Source organism: Bubalus bubalis, chromosome 3, assembly GCF_019923935.1.
Source record: "Bubalus bubalis isolate 160015118507 breed Murrah chromosome 3, NDDB_SH_1, whole genome shotgun sequence".
In the NCBI taxonomy this organism is placed as follows: Eukaryota; Metazoa; Chordata; class Mammalia; order Artiodactyla; family Bovidae; genus Bubalus; species Bubalus bubalis.
The window spans coordinates 148,155,868-148,171,820 of NC_059159.1; the positions used below are offsets into that span (position 1 = coordinate 148,155,868).

The 15,953-nt window shown below is 38.0% G+C and overlaps 1 protein-coding gene across 3 annotated transcripts in view; it reads left to right on the forward strand.

Annotated features, from left to right (window-relative positions):
• The window catches only part of AUH (AU RNA binding methylglutaconyl-CoA hydratase), a 178,883-nt gene that overhangs the window by 52,819 nt on the left and 110,111 nt on the right, over positions 1 to 15,953 (forward strand). For 2 of the 3 annotated variants that reach the window (XM_044940321.2, XM_006067986.4), the window contains one exon: positions 10,236 to 10,322. The exons of the other annotated variant lie outside the window; for it this stretch is intronic. In XM_044940321.2, the coding sequence (XP_044796256.1) occupies positions 10,236 to 10,322 (87 nt within the window). The remainder of the gene's footprint in view (positions 1 to 10,235; positions 10,323 to 15,953) is intronic. 3 annotated transcript variants of the gene reach the window in all.

The window sequence follows — 15,953 nt, forward strand, 5'->3', positions numbered from 1 at the left end:
AGCTGTGGAGAGCACGGCCTGCTTTCCAGTTGGAGTGTGCGGGTTCGCAGTGCGGTGGCGGCTTCTCCTGTCGTGGGGCAGGGGCTGTAGCGCGTGTGGGCTTCCGTAGCTGCAGTGTGCAGGCTCTAGTTGTGGTACGCAGGCTTAGGGCCTTTACATAGCATCTATTTAAACTTATGAAAAATTTTAGATGTCAGTATAAAAATATTCAGGGGAGGATATTGTCTTTTCGAAATTCTGTGCGGCAGTAATAGAAACAAAACAAGTTGAAGACCACTGAATATTACCATATTAGATAATAGATCTCAGGGGGGATTTTAACACTCAGTGGGGAACATACTGGAGTTTGAGCAGGCATTTTTCTTTGTCATGATGATTGAGGGGCTTTACTGTCATTTGATTATTGGGAGCCAAGGAAGCTAGATATCCTGCAGTGTACAACAAACAATATTATAGTTGTTTCCCATAAGTTTTCGAAAGTCTTACTTGGACTAGTCCACAGCAAATGTAAATAAGTAGAAATTTACTACATAATACTCCTAAAGCATACTCAAAAGAAGGAATTTATTTTTTAAAAAAAGCCCAAGAATTTTAAGAGAGGACCATTTTAGTAGGCAATATTTAAATGAAATAGATACTCTTTCAGAAGTGTTTAACAATGTATTATCTCTGTGCATTGTCTTCATGGGGTATTACATTTCTAATTACTGCATGTTTAGTTGAAAAGAGTTTGCAGTACAGGAGCAATATAAGTAATAAAAATATGTAACTTAGGACCAAATATTAAATTATCAGGAACTTAACTACAGAGATCTCACTGAATTTTATTATACTTTGTCAGTAAGAACAGTGTGATCATACTATTTAATATTGTAATGTGGTTCACATCTTCTACTCCAGATTCACGTTTCCTGATTGTTTTACTCCTGAACATTTTTTACTTGTTACGTAGGTTATTTATTATACTTATTTTTTACTGTCTTTTTGTCCCTTTTACTTAGAGACATACTGTAAGAGGAGAGATTGAAAGACAGAAAGAGTAGCCCTTTTGAGGAGTCTGGCTTATTAAAAAAAAGAGAAAATTGGTGGTAGCTGGATCAGGTAATTGTGTATGCGGATCAGGATTTTTTTTATTTATTTTTTTTTTATTTGTCTTTTGGGGCAGGAAATTAGGATTTATTGGTAGTCATGAGTAAGGAGGGAAAAATACAGGCTTTCATGAGTGCAGGTTCCGCCATTTGTTCTGTGGGCCACAATTAGAAATTTATTAGGTTGGTGCAAAAGTAATCGCGATTTTGCATTGTTGAGCTTTGCCATTTTATATTGAAATACATTCTTAAATAAATGTGGTTATGTTATACATCATTTTAATATTCATTTCTAGCTTTATTTTTTTGTTTTGCTAATGACTTATTACTTGCTGTTTATGATTTTAGACTGTAGGTATAATGATAAGACAAAAAGCAAATCCGAGTAGTTTTTAAATTTGAGTTCACAATGGATCATACAGCAGCGGAGACAAATCACAACATCAACAGTGCCTTTGGTCCTGAAAAAGTTGACTTGAAACCTAACATTCAGAAAGCTAAGTTCATGGCAAATAGATGAGGAAACAATGGAAACAGGGACTTTATTTTTGGGGGCTCCAAAATCACTGCAGATGGTGACTGCAACCATGAAATTAAAAGACGCTTGCTCCTTGGAAGAAAAGCTATGACCAACCTAGACAGCATATTTTTAGCAGAGACATTATTTTGCTAACAAAGGTCCATCTAGTCAAAGCTATGGTTTATCCAGTAGTTATGTATGGATATGAGAGTTGGACTATAAAGAAAGCTGAGTTGATGCTTTTGAACTGTGGTGTTGGAGAAGACTCTTGAGAGTCTCTTGGACTTCATGGAGATCCAACCAGTCCATTGTAAAGGAGATCAGTCCTGAATATTCGTTGGAAGGACTGATGCTGAAGCTGAAACTCCAATACTTTGGCCACCTGATGTGAAGAACTGACTCATTAGAAAAGACCCTAATGCTGGGAAAGTTTGAAATCAGGAGGAGACCGGGATGACAGAGAATGAGATGGTTGGATAGCATCATCGACTCAATGGACATGAGTTTGAGCAAGCTCCAAGTGTTGGTAATGGAAAGGGAAGCCTGGCGTGTTGCAGTCCGTGGGATCGCAAAGGGTCGGACATGACTGAGCGACTGAACGGAACTGAGTCCCCAAGTCATGCTCGACTCTTTTGCAGTGGTCCCAGCCTCATTTATTGGAATGTTCCGACAGTGCCATCTTTGTCATAAGTCAAGCAGGTCTTTTCTGGACTTGTTGTTCTGTTCCTTTGCTCTGTTTCTCTATCTTTGAGTAAACATCACATTTTGTTATTTACTATAGCTTTATAATAATTTTAGTATAAATTCTCCAACTTTTTCTTCTTCAAGCTTATTTATTGGGCTTTTGCATATCTACTTTGTCAACTTCTAAGAAGCAGTAGGATTTTGATTGGTACCACATTGAATCTATTAATTTGGCGATAATTTACATCTTTTAGTACACAGTCTTCCAACACACGGTGAACACAATATATTCCTCCGTTTATTTTATCATCGTTGTGCCACTAGGTCATGTCTGACTCCTGCGACCCCATGGACTGTAGCCCACCAGGTCCCTCTGTCCATGGATTTCCCAGGCAAGAGTACTGGAGTGGGTTGACATTTCCTTCTCCAGGGAATCTTCCTGACCCAGGGATCAAACCTGGGTCTCTTGCTTGGCAGGTGGATTCTTTACCACTGAGCCACCAGAGAAGCCCCTCCATTTATTTAGGACTTATTTAATTTAGACTTTTTAAGTTTTTTTTTAACCAGTTACTCATTTTTGGTCGTGTGAGGTCTTCCTTGTGACATGCACTTCTCTCTAGTTGCGGCGTGTGGACTCCGAGGTGTATGTGCTCTGTGGTTTACAGCGCACGGCTCTCTAGTTGAGGCGCCTAGCCCTTAGCTGTCCCACAGCATGTGGGATCCTAGGTCCCCAAACTGGGATTGAACCCACGTCCCCAGCATCGGAAGGTGGATTCTTAACCAGGGGACCATCAGGGACGTCTTTTTGTATGTTTTTGTGTCAAGATTTTATGCATCTTTTATTACATTTATTCCTTGGCTCTTTGATTTTTGAATGCTCATGATATCTTTTTTAAAATTTCTTTTTCTAGTATATAGAAAGACAGTTGATTTCTGTATATTGAACCTGTATCCAGCTTATTTTTATGATTTGTAAATTCTTTTGAGTATTCCTCATGTATAATTCGGAGAAGGTAATGGCCCCCCACACCAGTACTCTTGCCTGGAAAATCAGTCCCATGGATGGAGGAGCCTGGTAGGCTGCAGTCCATGGGGTTGCTAAGAGTCGGACACGACTGAGTGACTTCACTTTCACTTTTCACTTTCATGGATTGGAGAAGGAAATGGCAACCCACTCCAGTGTTCTTGCCTGGAGAATCCCAGGGACGGTGAAGCCTGATGGGCTGCTGTCTGTGGGGTCGCGCAGAGTCTGACACGACTGAAGTTACTTCACAGCAGCAGCAGCAGCATGTATAATTAACTCATCTGCTAATAATGACAGTTTTATTTTTTTCTTATGATCTTTGTAATTAAAATTTTTCTTATTACACAGATTAATACACCTATTTACATTTGTAGAAATGATAAAGAATACATTGCCTCATTCTTGATAATTGGGAGGAAGTTTTTGACCATTAAAGGCTTATATGTATTTTGTATTTACTCTTTAATAAATGAAGAAAGATTCTTTTGTTCTTAGTTTGCTATGAATTCTTAAATAATAATAAGTGTGTTGATTACAGAGGACAACAAAAGCATAATAAAAGAGAAATATTGATAAACTGGATTTCATTAAAATTGAAAACTCATCAATTATCAAAAGATAAGCCATAGATAGGGGAAAATATTTCCAAATAATTTTTCTGAAAAAGGACTTTTATTTAAGATATAACTCTTACAACCAATTAAGAATCAAATAAATTGTACAGCAAAAGATTTGAATAGACATTTCAGTCAACTGTGTGAATGGCTATTAAGCATCTTGAAAAGGTGCTAATAACCTCATTGTTGTTGTTCAGTTGCTAAGTACTGTTCATCTTGTGACCCCGTGGAGTGCAGCATACCAGGCTTCCCGGTCATTCACTATTGCCCAGACTTTGCTCAAGCTCATGTCCATTGAGACGGCGATGCCATCCAACCATCTCATCCTCTGTCTTCCACTTTTCCTTCTTCCCTCAGTCTTTCCCAGCATGAGTCTTTTCCAAAAAAAAAGGAGTCTTTTCCAGTGAGTCAACTCTTCATATCAGTATTGGAACTTCATCTTCAGCATCAGTCCTTCCAGTGAATATTCAGAATTGATTTCCTTTTAGGATTAACTGGTTTGATCTCCTTGCTGTTCAGAGGATTCTCAAGAATCTTCCCCAGCACCACAGTTCAAAAGCATAAATTCTTCAGTGCTCAGCCTTTTATGGTCCAGCTCTCACATCCATACATGACTACTAGAAAAACCAATAGCTTTAACTATAGGAACCTTTATAGCAAAGTAATGTCTCTGCTTTTTAATATGCTGTCTAGGAAATGACCCTGATGCTGGGAGGGATTGGGGGTAGGAGGAGAAGGGGACCACAGAGGATGAGATGGCTGGATGGCCTCACTGACTTGATGGACGTGAGTTTGGGTAAACTCCGGGAGCTGGTGATGGACAGGGAGGCCTGGCGTACTGCGATTCACGGGGTCGTAGAGTCGGACACGACTGAGCAACTGAACTGAACTGAGGTTTGTCATATTTGTCATTAAAAAAAAATTAGTCACCCATTTCTGTCCGACTCTTTGGAACCCCATGGACTGTAGCTTTCCAGGCTTCTCTGTCCATGGAATTCTCCAGATAAGAATACTGGAGTGGGTAGCCTTTCCCTTCTCCAGGGGATCTTCCTGACCCAGGGATTGAACCCTGGTCTCCCACATTGCAGGCAGATTCTTTACCATCTGAGCTACCAGGGAAGCCACATTAGTCATTTGGGAAATGCAAATTTAAAACCATAATAAATACATCATATCACTAAAATGGCTATGATAAAAAGGCAGATTAGTGTCCTTGTAGGACAACAGAGACCCTTATGCATCGGTAAGATGCAAAGTGGTGCAGCCACCATGGAAAGCAGTGGCAGGTTGGTTTTTTTTTTTTCCCCTTCCCTGTTTTAAATTAAATAGAAATTTACAATATAGCTTAGCAGTTCCACGCTACCCAAGTGAATCTTTGGGTGAAAGTGAAAAAATTTCTCTACACAAAGACTTGAATGCAGATGTGTTCACCGTAGTATTTTTCATAATAGCCAAAGAGTAGAAATAGTGCAGATGTCCATCAATGAATGAATGGATAATTAAAATATCTGTCTCTACAATGAATACTATTTGGTAATAAAAAGACAAAAGATACTGATTCATCTTTATATCATGGATGAACCTGAAAAACACTATGTGGTATGAAAGAAAGAAGTGGAAGACTATATATTGTATGAGTTTTATTTATATGAAATGTCCAGAGAATGCAAAGTCATAGGAAAATAAATATATTAGTTTGAGACTAGAGGTGAGAACAGGGAGTGACTGTATATGAGTATGCTGCTGCTAAGTCACTTCAGTCATGTCCAACTCTGTGCGACCCCATAGACGGCAGGGGTCTATGGGGTCGCACCAGGCCCCCCAGTCCCTGGGATTCTCCAGGCAAGAACACTGGAGTGGGTTGCCATTTCCTTCTCCAATGCATGAAAGTGAAAAGTGAAAGTGAAGTTGCTCAGTCGTGTGCGACCCTCAGCGACCCCATGGACTGCAGCCTTCCAGGCTCCTCCGTCCATGGGATTTTCCAGGCAAGAGTACTGGAGTGGGGTGCCATTGCCTTCTCTGTATATGAATATGAGGAATCGTTTTTGTGATAATGAAAATGTTCTAAAACTAGGTTGTGGTGATCGTTGTACAACTCTCTAAATTTACTAAAAAAAAAAATACTGAATTGTGTATTTTAAATGACTGAATTTTAAGTAAATTATAACATCAATGAAGGTGTTAAGGAATGAGTGTTGAATTCTGTCAGCTAATTTTCTACTGAAAATTTATATGATTTTCATCTTTCTTAATTTCTTAAATTAAAAAATCTAATATTAAACCAGTCTTAAATCTTGGCCTGAGTATAAATTGGTCTTAATACATGTATGTTACTAGTAGGTATGATATGCTGATATTTTGTTTAGGATTTTTTGAGACCTTACGAGAAAAGTTGGTCTGTCATTGTTTTTCTTATGATGTTCTTGTCAAGTTTTTGTTTCACTGTTCTTCATATCATCATTTAAGACTGATGATAAATGTTTTTCATTATATTTTTGGAATAGTTTACTTTTGCAGCCATATGGGCATGCAGTTTTCTCTGTAGGAAAGTTTTTACATATTCAATTTTTAAAATATTTATTTGCATTTTCAGATTTTGTTTCTTTGTCAATTTTAATAAGTTGTGTTTTCCTAGGAATTTGTTCATTTCATGTCATTTTTCAAATTCATGGAGTCAGAATTGTTAATAGTTTTATTGTCTGTGAAATCCTTAGTATTACTGTCCTTTTCATTCTCAATTGAGACTTGTGCCTTCTCTGATTATCTGTGATCCATCTTGCTAAAAGGTCTGTTATTTATTTTAGTTTTTTTTCAAAAGCTGACTGTTTTGATTTTTCTCTCATACATTTGTTTTCTATTAAAAGTTTTTTGCTTGAGTTTTTGCTATTTCTTTTCTCCTACTTTGGGATTTTTTTCCTATTTTTTATTTTTTGATAGGAATATTTGACTGCTTTATCAGTTATTGTCAAAGAACTATTAAAGTCCACTGTAGTTGTAGGTGTGACAGTTTTTTCATTTTAGTTCTGTGAATTTTTGCTTTATTTTGGGGCTTTTTTTTATGTATGCCATTTTAGAATTTTTACCTCTTTTGTAATGGATCATCATGTTTATTATTATAAAAAAACCCTCTCGTTGAACAATATTTCTTGCCTTACTTCTCTTTTGTCAGAGATGAAGATAACTTTACAAGTTTTCTTTTGGTTAGTGTTTGCATGTTTTTTATACTTTTACTTTAGCCAGTCAGTACCCTTATATTTTAAGAATATCTCTTATAAGCAGTATAAAATAAGTTTTAAAACGCTACTCTCATAGTTTGCCTGAAGTGAATTCCCTGTAGTGCTTCTTTTAGCTTGGGCCTGCTGGTGTGTTTGAGGAGGTGTCTGTGAGTTGGCGTGTAAAATGTTTTTATTCACCATCATTTTGAAGGATAGGTTTGATTAGATTGGAATTCTAGATTGGCAGTTAGTTTCTTTCCCCACTTTAAAGACATTCATTTTCTGTCTCACACAGTTGTGTGGATAAAGCTGCATTCCATAATCAGACACGTCTTCTATACTTCTCTGCTGGGACTGGTGTGCAGTTAAATGGCCTACATATGTCAAGAGAAAACCTTGATTCCCTTTAGCTCCTGGCATGGTTTCTAGCAGCTTTGTCTTTTTAACCTGAGTGTGGTTTTCAAGCATGCTGCACGGTCACAGGGTCAGGATGTTGGTAAGACCCCCCAATTGGAGCTCTAGTTAGTGTGTTAGAGGGTACCCTAGTGGTGCCCTGGGGTCCAAGGACATGATGGATCCCATGATTCAGTTACGAGGGCTCCTTCAAGACTACTTCCTCAGAGTCCTTATCTGTCCCATCAGCTTTTACTTCATGGCTTTGGCTCCTCTTCTGTCTATTCCCTTCCCTCAAATCATACTACATTTAGCTACTTATTAGCCAATATGTGTTACCTAACATGCACTGGGCAACATTTTATATTCTCAATTTAAAATTGTATTTTTCATGTTACATGATAGTGAATTGAACCATTATTTCTTTGACAAATATATCCTACTAGTTTAGAATTCCTTTGGCACTACTAACATTTTTCTTTGATGCTAAATTTTAATTCTTCATGGAAAAAATTAACTATGAAGACATATATCAGACATCCACAAAACAAGACTACCATGTTAGTCTTTATTTAGTCACTAAGTCATGTCCGACTCTTATGACCTCATGGACTATAGCCTGTCAGGCTCCTCTGTCCATGGGATTTTCCAGGCAAGAATACTGGAGTGGGTTGCCATTTCCTTCTCCAGGGTATCTTCCAGACCCAGGAATTGAACCCAGCTCTCTTGCATTGCAGGCGGATTCTTTACTGACTGAGCTATTAGGGAAGCCCCACCATATTGAGTTCCTACCACTTAACTTAAGCAGGACAATATTACAAATTAGATTGAAGTTCTCTTTGTCTATTGCCAGTCATATCTCTCTCCCTTCTCCCCAGACTTCACCATCAGTTGAATTTGGAATTTATCATTTTCATGCATATTTTATGTCCCTACATAACATTCTTCTTTTAAAAACTTACTTAAATGATTATCATCTTGTGGATCTTTCAGTAATTATATATAATGATAGATATATATTGTACTTACATAATTATAAATTCTTCACCGTTGTTAGATTTATCCATATTTATACTCTGATTCCTTCATTTTCATGCTGCACATATAACATTTTGTTGTATAAATATGTCTCACTTTAATGAATTTGAGTCAGTTGCAGTGAGGTGAGTGAACCAAGAGCATGTTATACAGAGTAAAGTCAGAAAGAGAAACAAATATTGTATATTAAAGCATATATATGGAATCTAGAAAACCAGTACTGATGACCCTATTTGCAAGGAAGGAATGGAGGCATAGACGTAGAGAAGGGACTTGTGGACACAGCAGGGGAAGGAGAAGGTGGGATGAATTGAGGAAGTAGCATAGACATATATACACTACCGTGTGTAAAATAGCTGGCTGGTGAGAAGCCACTGTGTAACACAGGGAGCTTAGCCTGGGGCTCTGTGATGACCGAGAGGGGTAGGATGGGAGAGGTGCGAGGGATGGGGGGATGGGAGGGAGGCCCCAGAAGGAGGGGATGTGGGTTCTAGGATATGGATTTTATCACCTGCAGTTTTCAGTTCCACAGGAAGTCTATGGGCTCAGAATGTCTCAGCTTCAGCTGCTACTTGCTTGTTGTATCTAGTCCTGATCAACTCATAATTGGCTCGTACGAGAGTAGGTAGCTGAGTAGGTACCTTCTATGCTGTAATTTTACTTTGTTTTTTATTTGTCTATTTATTTAAATGAGGACCTACCTTTTCTCAGAGGGTTTAATTTTACTAAAAAGAATGTCTTTGTTGAGCCACAAAGGAAACGATCCCTTGAAAATGAAGTGAAAGTTGCTCAGTTGTGTCTCACTCTTTGTGACTCTATAGTCCATGGAATTCTCCAGGCCAGAATACTGGAGTGGGTAGCTTTTCCCTTCTCCAGGGGATCTTCCCAACCCAGGAATTGAACCAGGGTCTCCTGGATTGCAGGTGGATTCTTTGCCAACTGAGCTATGAGAGAAGCCTCAAATGATCCCTTAAGGAAGTAATTATGTTTATTAACTGTTCCAAAGTTACAATTCTCTGGTAAACTCATAATTATGAAATTGTCAGTTTGTATATATTTTCAAGTCAGTGAGTCTCAGATGTGATCTGCAGTCACCAAGTCAGGCATCCATAAAATAACAGTGGTTTTCATAGCAGTAAGGTGTGATTTGCACGTTTCATTGGGTTGGCATTTGCACTGGTGGGGCAGAAGCAGTGGTGGATAGAACTGCCAGCGTCTTGTCAGAAACCAAGAAAGTGGCATCAATCTGTAGTCGTTTATGTTGACATGAATGGATTTATTTGTATTCATTGGAAAAATAATTTAAAATTTTAATTGGGTTCATTTTCTAATACAATACTATGGATAGATACATGTATAATCTTTTTTTTTTTTTTTACATGTATAATCTTAACAGTACCTCTTCCTCTAAGAGTATAAAGGGGTCCTGACATGAGAGTTTGGGATGCATTCCTTTCAGTGCTTGGTAGATGTATAGACAAGCAAGTATTTTGTTCAATCTGATGCTGATTTTTGGGAAGAAAAGCTTAGAGAATATGATTCCTTCAATAGATAAATCCAGTCTATCTTCAAGTTTTATGTGAATCTTATGTAAATGTTCAGTTCATTGCCTTAAAGTTTTAACTAGGTTATATTCGTAAATAAAATACTTTGCAGGTGCTGATCTTAAGGAAAGAGCCAAAATGAGTTCCAGTGAAGTTGGTCCTTTTGTCTCCAAAATAAGAGCAATGATTAATGAAATTGGTAAGTACAATTAAATTGTCCTTTTAGCATGGTTAAAGTGACCTTAAATATCGGATTTTAAAAGTTGCACACTGTTTTTAAGTATTGTGAAGTGAAAGTTGCTCAATCTTGTCCGACTCTTTGTGACCCCATGGACTGTATAGTTCATGGAATTCTCTAGGCCAGAATACTGGAGTGGGTAGCCTTTCCCTTCTCCAGGGGATCTTCCCGTCTTATGTATAAGCTTTGGCTAAAATATTTACATAATTAGATAATCACGGTATATAGCTGGTTATAAAACAGAATGTATGTTTATGTTTAATTTGAAAAATTGTGAAAAATATTTTGTTATTAAACCTGCTTCATATTTATGATGACGTTACTTATGGAGGTAATTATTAGAAAACAAAGAATAATTTGGCATAAGCGTTTGACCTAAGTATATTTCTTAAATAATTGGATTCACAGACATACAGATTTGGATTTATTTTTTGTGTAAGTGGGATTATACTGTTTCTTTAGAATTACAGTCTTCTTTGTAAGGTTTATATTTTAGTACATATAAATTTGCTTTTATTATTAATACCTTTTAATACATTACTGCATAGTAATCCATGGTCTTACCCAGAATTTTAAATTATTTCTTCATTAATGAACATTGGATGTTTTTGTTGTTTTGGCTTTTTTGTTTTCATGTTTTTTTAAACTGCTTTTGTTGTTTATAATAAAATAGTAATTCCTTTGTACAGATTCTTTTAGAACATTAGTATATATAAGATAGATTTCTAAATATGGTATTGCAGTTCTAAGTATCATGTGTTCATTTTACATTTTAATAAATACTACCAGATTAATTGCAAAAAGATTATAATAATTTATATTCCATCAATTATATGGCAGGACCTGTTTCTTCATGTTCTTGCAGCATTTAACGTTGCTACTTTTTTAGTTTGCCAAAGTTAAAAAAAAAAATAGATCTTAACATTTTAATTTGCACTTTCCCAGATGCTAGTGTATTGTTATATCTTTTCAAATTAAACTTGCCTTTCCGCTTCTGTAGATTGCCTTTTCACATTCTTCATCTCCTTTTCTATAGCATCATTTAATAACTATTTACTTAAAAGCCAGTTTTGTATTGATCTTTTGCTGTTAAATGTATTACAGGTATTGTCTCTTAATATCCCACCCTAATTCAGTTCCAGGAGCTTTATATACCTAGAGGGTAGTAAGTTCTTTCATTGTTATTATTATTTTTTTTTTTTCTGAAGATTTCTTTGCTAATCCTCATACCTCAGTTCTTCCAAATGAATTTAGGATTCATTTTTAGGATTAATTTTAAAGGGAAGAGGAAAAATAGTCTCATGAGCCTGTGATTGGAATTTCTGTAAATATTGTTTATAAAGAATTAACATTTTTATGATACAGAATCTTTCCATTCGTCATGTGCATGTCTCATCATCATTCATGTTTTAATGTTCTTTAAGAAAGTTTTCTTCACATTGGCTTCAGTCTTGTATCTTTTTTCTCCTCTCAGATTTATCCTTATTTTATAGCACTTATTCCCTTGAATGGAATCTTTTCCTGATATTTCTGTTGAAGTCTGGTTATTGTTGTAGGTCTGTAGGAAATTTGTTAAATTTTATGTGCTTGCGTGGTTCATGCTAGCTTATTACTAGTATTATTATTTCTCAATTTTCTTGTGTTTTCCAGAAAGCAAAAAAGTTCCTTATATATAAATAATGCTGTTTTTATCTTTTCCTTTTCCAACATTTTAATCTTAACACTTTTCATATATTTTCACATTGGCTGAGGCTTTTGGTGCAGTATTCACTTGTTGAAGTGATCATCTTCATCCCTTTATTTGAGTATGATGAATGCATTTAATATTTTGCCAGTAGTTATCAAGTTCAGAGAGTTTTCTTACATTTCAGCTCGTTTTGGAGTTTATTACTCTTCTAGTCAAGAATAAGGGTTAAAATTTGTCAGCTGCCTTTTTGGTATGTGTCAAGATGGTATCTATTAGAATTTGTCTCAGCTTTTATTGTACTAAATTGTATTACTAGCATTACTGATGCTACACTGGCCTTGTGTTTCCAGAATAAATACTACCTGGCCATTGTGGTTAGTGGTTATGGTGGTTTTCAATATATACCACTGGATTTAATTTTATATGTTTTGATAAAAGCATAAATGAGATGGGATCTTCTAATTATGTGTTTTGTGTTTCTCTTTCTGGTTGGCTCTCATGGTTTTACAACCTTCATAGAAAAAAGTGAAAAGTTTTTCATCTTTTTCTGTGCTATCCAGGGAAATCATCTGTTACTTGAAAGAGTAGTAGAATTTGACCGTGTGACATCTTTGGGGTCTTGTTATTGTTGTTTACCTTTTGTTTTTAGAGCTAAGTTTTAAAATACACATGTTTTGATTTCTAAAATAGTTCTTGTTGCCTTCCTACCTTTTGTTTATCCCTTGGCAGTTTTATTAGAGGCTCTCCTCTGCTTCTCCTTCCATACAACTACCTGGTCAGATAGATGTCTTCTGAGGCAGAGCATGGATTTGTTTTCCATTATGGTCAGAGATACGACTGAGCGACTTCACTTTCACATTTCACTTTCATGCATTGGAGAAGGAAATGGTAACCCACTCCAGTGTTCTTGCCTGGAGAATCCCAGGGACGGGGGAGCCTGGTGGGCTGCTGTCTCTGGGGTCGCACAGAGTCAGACACGACTGAAGTGACTTAGTAGTAGTAGTATGGTCAGAGAACTTGATCTTGGAAGTAAAAGTTTATGCTGTTTGTAACTTTATATATGTGCTAGGACGGATTGTTAAGACTGGCTCAGTTGTAAACATTACCTTGATGTGTCTTCTCAGCCTCTTTCTATTTTATTGAATCTGAAATTGGAATTTTCTGGGACTTCTTAAATGAAGAACTATTCCTTTTTAGTAGTGCTATTTTCTTTTCAGTGGTTGTAGTGGTAGCATTTCTGTTCTGGATCCTGATCCAGTATACTTGTTTCCCTTCCATGGGTTCCCTAACTTGGGAGTGATACTTTTCACTATGATATTACAATGGGCATAAATCTTATAAGATGTCTATTTTTGGTGACTTACTGAGATTTTGAGGGGCAAGTAAAAACTGTCTTGATCAAATCTCTTTGTTTAAACCATGGGCTAGCAAACTCTTTCTTAAAAGGACTGACAGATATTTTAGGCTTTGTGGGGCTGTTATGGTCCATGTTGCAGCAACTCAATTTTTTTTTCTTTTAAAGACTATTTTTCAGGAGCAGTTTTAGGTTCACGTCAAAATGGAGGGGTGGGTAAAGAGATTTCTCATATATCCTCAGCCCTCAATATGCATAACCTTTTCCCCATTATTAATATTTCACACCAGAGTGGCACATTGGTTATAACTGATGAACCTATGTTGATATATCATAATGACCGAAGTCCATATGTTTACATTGCTGCTGCTGCTAAGTCGCTTCAGTTGTGTCTGACTCTGTGCGACCCCAGAGACAGCAGCCCACCAGAATCCCGTCCCTGGGATTCTCCAGGCAAGAGTACTGGAGTGGGGTGCCATTGCCTTTTCCCTTCTTTGGTGAGGTGTTTGTTAAGGTTTTGATTCAATTTTTAATTGAATTGCTTTTCTTATTGTTGAGCTGTGAATTTTTCGTATATTTTAGATAACATTCCTTTATCAGATGTGTTGTTTGCAAATACTTTGTCCCAGTCTGTGGATTGTCTTATTCTCTTGGCTTTATCTTTGATGGTGTACTGTGAGGGCTTCCCAGGTGGTGCTCATGGTAAAGAACCTGCTTGCCAATGAAATGTAAGAGATGGGAGTTCGATCCCTGGGTCAGGAAGATCCCCTAGAGGAAGGTATGGCAACCTACTCCAGTATTCTTGCCTGGAGAATCCCGTGAACAAAGGAGCCTGGCAGGGTACATACAGTCCATAGGGTCGCAAAGAGTCGGACACATCTGAAGCAACTTAGCACAAAACAGCACACTCTAGCTTATCACCCACCAGCTTGTCATAGCTAGTACTAGGGTACTTCAGGCAAAGCAACCAACTAGGCTGGGGTACAGCCTCATCTACCCCACCAGCTTTGAAGTCACTAGTTGTGTGCAACTCTTTTGCAACCCCATGCCAGCTGATTCAAGACTTCTTGAGCCCACAACTATTCTGGGACCTGGCTTTGTCCTCCAGAGGGTCCGTGACCAAGCCCTGCACACTAGTAAGCTGGTGATAGATGCCCACCTAAGGGCCCTGCAGTCAAAGACTTCAGGTCCTGACTTTGCCTATCAGTTGGCTGGCACCAGCCTTAGACTAACCTCAGCAACCACTGGGCAGGCAGCAGGTTCAGGTCACCTTCAGCCCCAGCCCTGCCCATTAGCTGGTTGATACACCAACTCCAGGACCTCTAGGGCCAAAGACTCTAGGATCTGGCTTTGCCCACCCAGGGACTGGTATTAACCTCAGACCAGCTTTATCAGCTTGTTCATAGGACCTGCCCTGGTGCAAGCCGACACTAGCTCTAAGACACCTTGGACCCCTCAGCAGGCCTACCCAGGATTCAGCCCTACACACCAACAGGACAGCAACAACTTTGGGACACCCTGGGCCCTGCAGCCAGCTATGTCAAGAACTGGCTCTGCCTACCAGCCGATCAACATTAGATCCAGGAACCCCAGCTCTGCAGTCACCCGCCCCACAACCTGTCTCTGCCCACCAGTGATCCAGTACTAGCCTTGGGACCCCCTAGGGATCCACAGCCAGCCAGCCACCTTGTGACCCAACCCTGCCTAGCATCAACCAGCAGCAGTAAGGACCTGGCAAATAGCTGACTTGGAGCTGGCTATGCCTGCCAGACTGTTCACAGTAGTCAGCTGGCTGTAACAGCAGGACCCATGCAGCCCCCATGAGGGGCATCCCTTGAGCATACAGTTCTGGTGACTATATGTCACTCCAACACACTGTTGGAGTGTGTTGCTAGAACACATAGGATGTCTCCTACTAGAGAGTAGTTCTCCAAGGTTGGGGAATGTAACCAAACTACCAAATACATAGCAATAGAAATGGCAAATTAATCAAAAAGAGGCCACAGTGGTACATGTTCTAAATGAAGGAACAAGATAAAACTCCATAAGGACTAAATGAAGTAGAGATAAGCAGTTTACCAGATAAGAAGTTCAAGGTAATTGATCCTAAAAATGTTCAAAGAAATCGGGAAAAGATTGGATGTATATAGATTGAGAATATAGAAGTTTTTAACAAAGAGTTCTAAAATATGAAATGACCAAATAGACCTTAAGAATGCAGTAACTGAAAGAAAAAAAAATATGCTAGAAGGAATCAACAGTAGATTAGATCATAGAGAGGAACAAGTTAGCTGGAAAAACGGAGTAGTGGAAATCAATGAAATGGAACAGAAAAAGAATAAGAAGTGAGGACAGTTTAAGACACTTGTAGGACACCAAGCATCTGAACATTTTCGTTTTAGGAGTCCCAGAAGGAGAAGAGAGGAAAGGGAATGGAATGTATTTGAAGACATAATAGCTAACAACTTCCCTGACCTGGGAAAGGACCAGGAAGAACAGAGAGCCCCCAAAAAGATCACACCCAAAAAAGATCACACCAAGATACACTGTA